This window comes from Olea europaea, chromosome 12, assembly GCF_002742605.1.
Source record: "Olea europaea var. sylvestris chromosome 12, O_europaea_v1, whole genome shotgun sequence".
Lineage (NCBI taxonomy): Eukaryota > Viridiplantae > Streptophyta > Magnoliopsida > Lamiales > Oleaceae > Olea > Olea europaea.
Genome location: NC_036248.1, coordinates 17,096,239 through 17,097,464, shown reverse-complemented (window position 1 = coordinate 17,097,464; position 1,226 = coordinate 17,096,239). Strand labels below are relative to the sequence as shown.

The following is a 1,226-nucleotide window of genomic DNA, read 5'->3' as shown; positions in this document are numbered from 1 at the left end:
ATTGGATCTTGAACTTCCTTCACAACATCTTGAATTTCCTTCTTAGAATTGCTTAGGACAACGTCAGATCTCTGTTGATACAATATTTCAGCCTTCGGAGTTTGATAATTCTCACTTTAAGCTTGGGAGTTTCTTCGCTATTACCATAGATGAGACATAGGAACATAAACTTCTCAGGAGAAAAATTTCTTACTGCTTAAATATCTCTACTTCATAATTAACAATCAAGCTTAGTTTGTTAACAACAAAAACTTGTTTGATTCGTAAGGCAGATGTTCTAGATTACCTTAGCATTATTTGGGCAATGTCATCTTGCAACAGCAAATGAACTCTGGATTCCTAATGCAGGATTGAACTTCAATTTGTGCACTTATCCATGGTGAATAGGTGATTCTTTGGTTTTTCATTTTACTAGGGAGGGAGGTGGAGGGAGAGAGGGAGGGGGAGAGAGAGAGTGATACTTGTCATAATTGATTTGATATGATATGTAAGAGAGATGGATTGGCCGCTTCTGTGTGTATTATGCAAACTTTATCTTTCTTCCCCTTTTATATACTTCTGCTTTTATGCTTATTCTGATCCCAAAGTTTCTCATGATCAGCTGCAGGAGAACATTGATCTCTTTTGTCGTGCAAGGAACAATATAAATACAGTATTAAATGAGTATGTGGTTCATATTATTATTATTTTTAAAACCTTGATTGCTGTCTCTGTGATAGTTTTGTGAAGCTACAAAGTTTTTGGTGCTTGCAGAATGAGAAGTATGCCTGGGATAATGAGTCAGATGCCTCCACTTTCTGTAATCATAAATGAGGAACTTGCAAGTAGTATTTTGCCTAGTTCATCTCAGGTGATTTTGCAGTCCTTGCTTTTGAATATCTCGGTACATTGAGGATATCTTAATTTCTCATAAAACATCTCACCCCTCCTATTTTTTTCATGCATGAAGGGTGTATGGGTTTCCTTGCTTCCTCTCAATTTAATATCTTATATCATACAACATAAAGCTGACTAGTACTACTTGATTATCACTTGATTTAAACTGAGATCTGGTGCAATGTTGAGTATAATACGAGCTGTGATGGAAAACATAGAAGACACTACTAGGAATTTTTAATAATTCTTCCTTTTCTTTATTAAGCCTTACATTTTACTTCTGAGAAGTTTTCACTGGGTCAAGGTGTTATGTAACTATCCATTCTTTTCTGAATGGTCAAACGATGTTA

General features: G+C 35.3%; 1 protein-coding gene across 1 annotated transcript; it reads left to right on the top strand.

The window, feature by feature from the left end:
• The first annotated feature begins 6 nt into the window (after window positions 1–6).
• Window positions 7–1,181, top strand: LOC111406997. Its single transcript, XM_023036341.1, has 2 exons — window positions 7–663; window positions 754–1,181. The coding sequence occupies exons 1-2, from the start codon at window positions 497–499 to the stop codon at window positions 890–892; spliced, it is 306 nt and encodes a 101-aa protein (XP_022892109.1). The 5' UTR covers window positions 7–496; the 3' UTR covers window positions 893–1,181.
• Window positions 1,182–1,226: the final 45 nt, after the last annotated feature.

What these genes read in the sequence shown, in the direction of transcription:
- LOC111406997 (XM_023036341.1), top strand. Translation starts at nt 497, where the DNA reads ATGGATTGGCCGCTTCTGTGTGTATTATGCAAACTTTATCTTTCTTCC. An exon ending in ATAAATACAGTATTAAATGA is followed by an intron (nt 664 to 753) that starts GTATGTGGTTCA and finishes TGGTGCTTGCAG; the next exon opens with AATGAGAAGTATGCCTGGGA.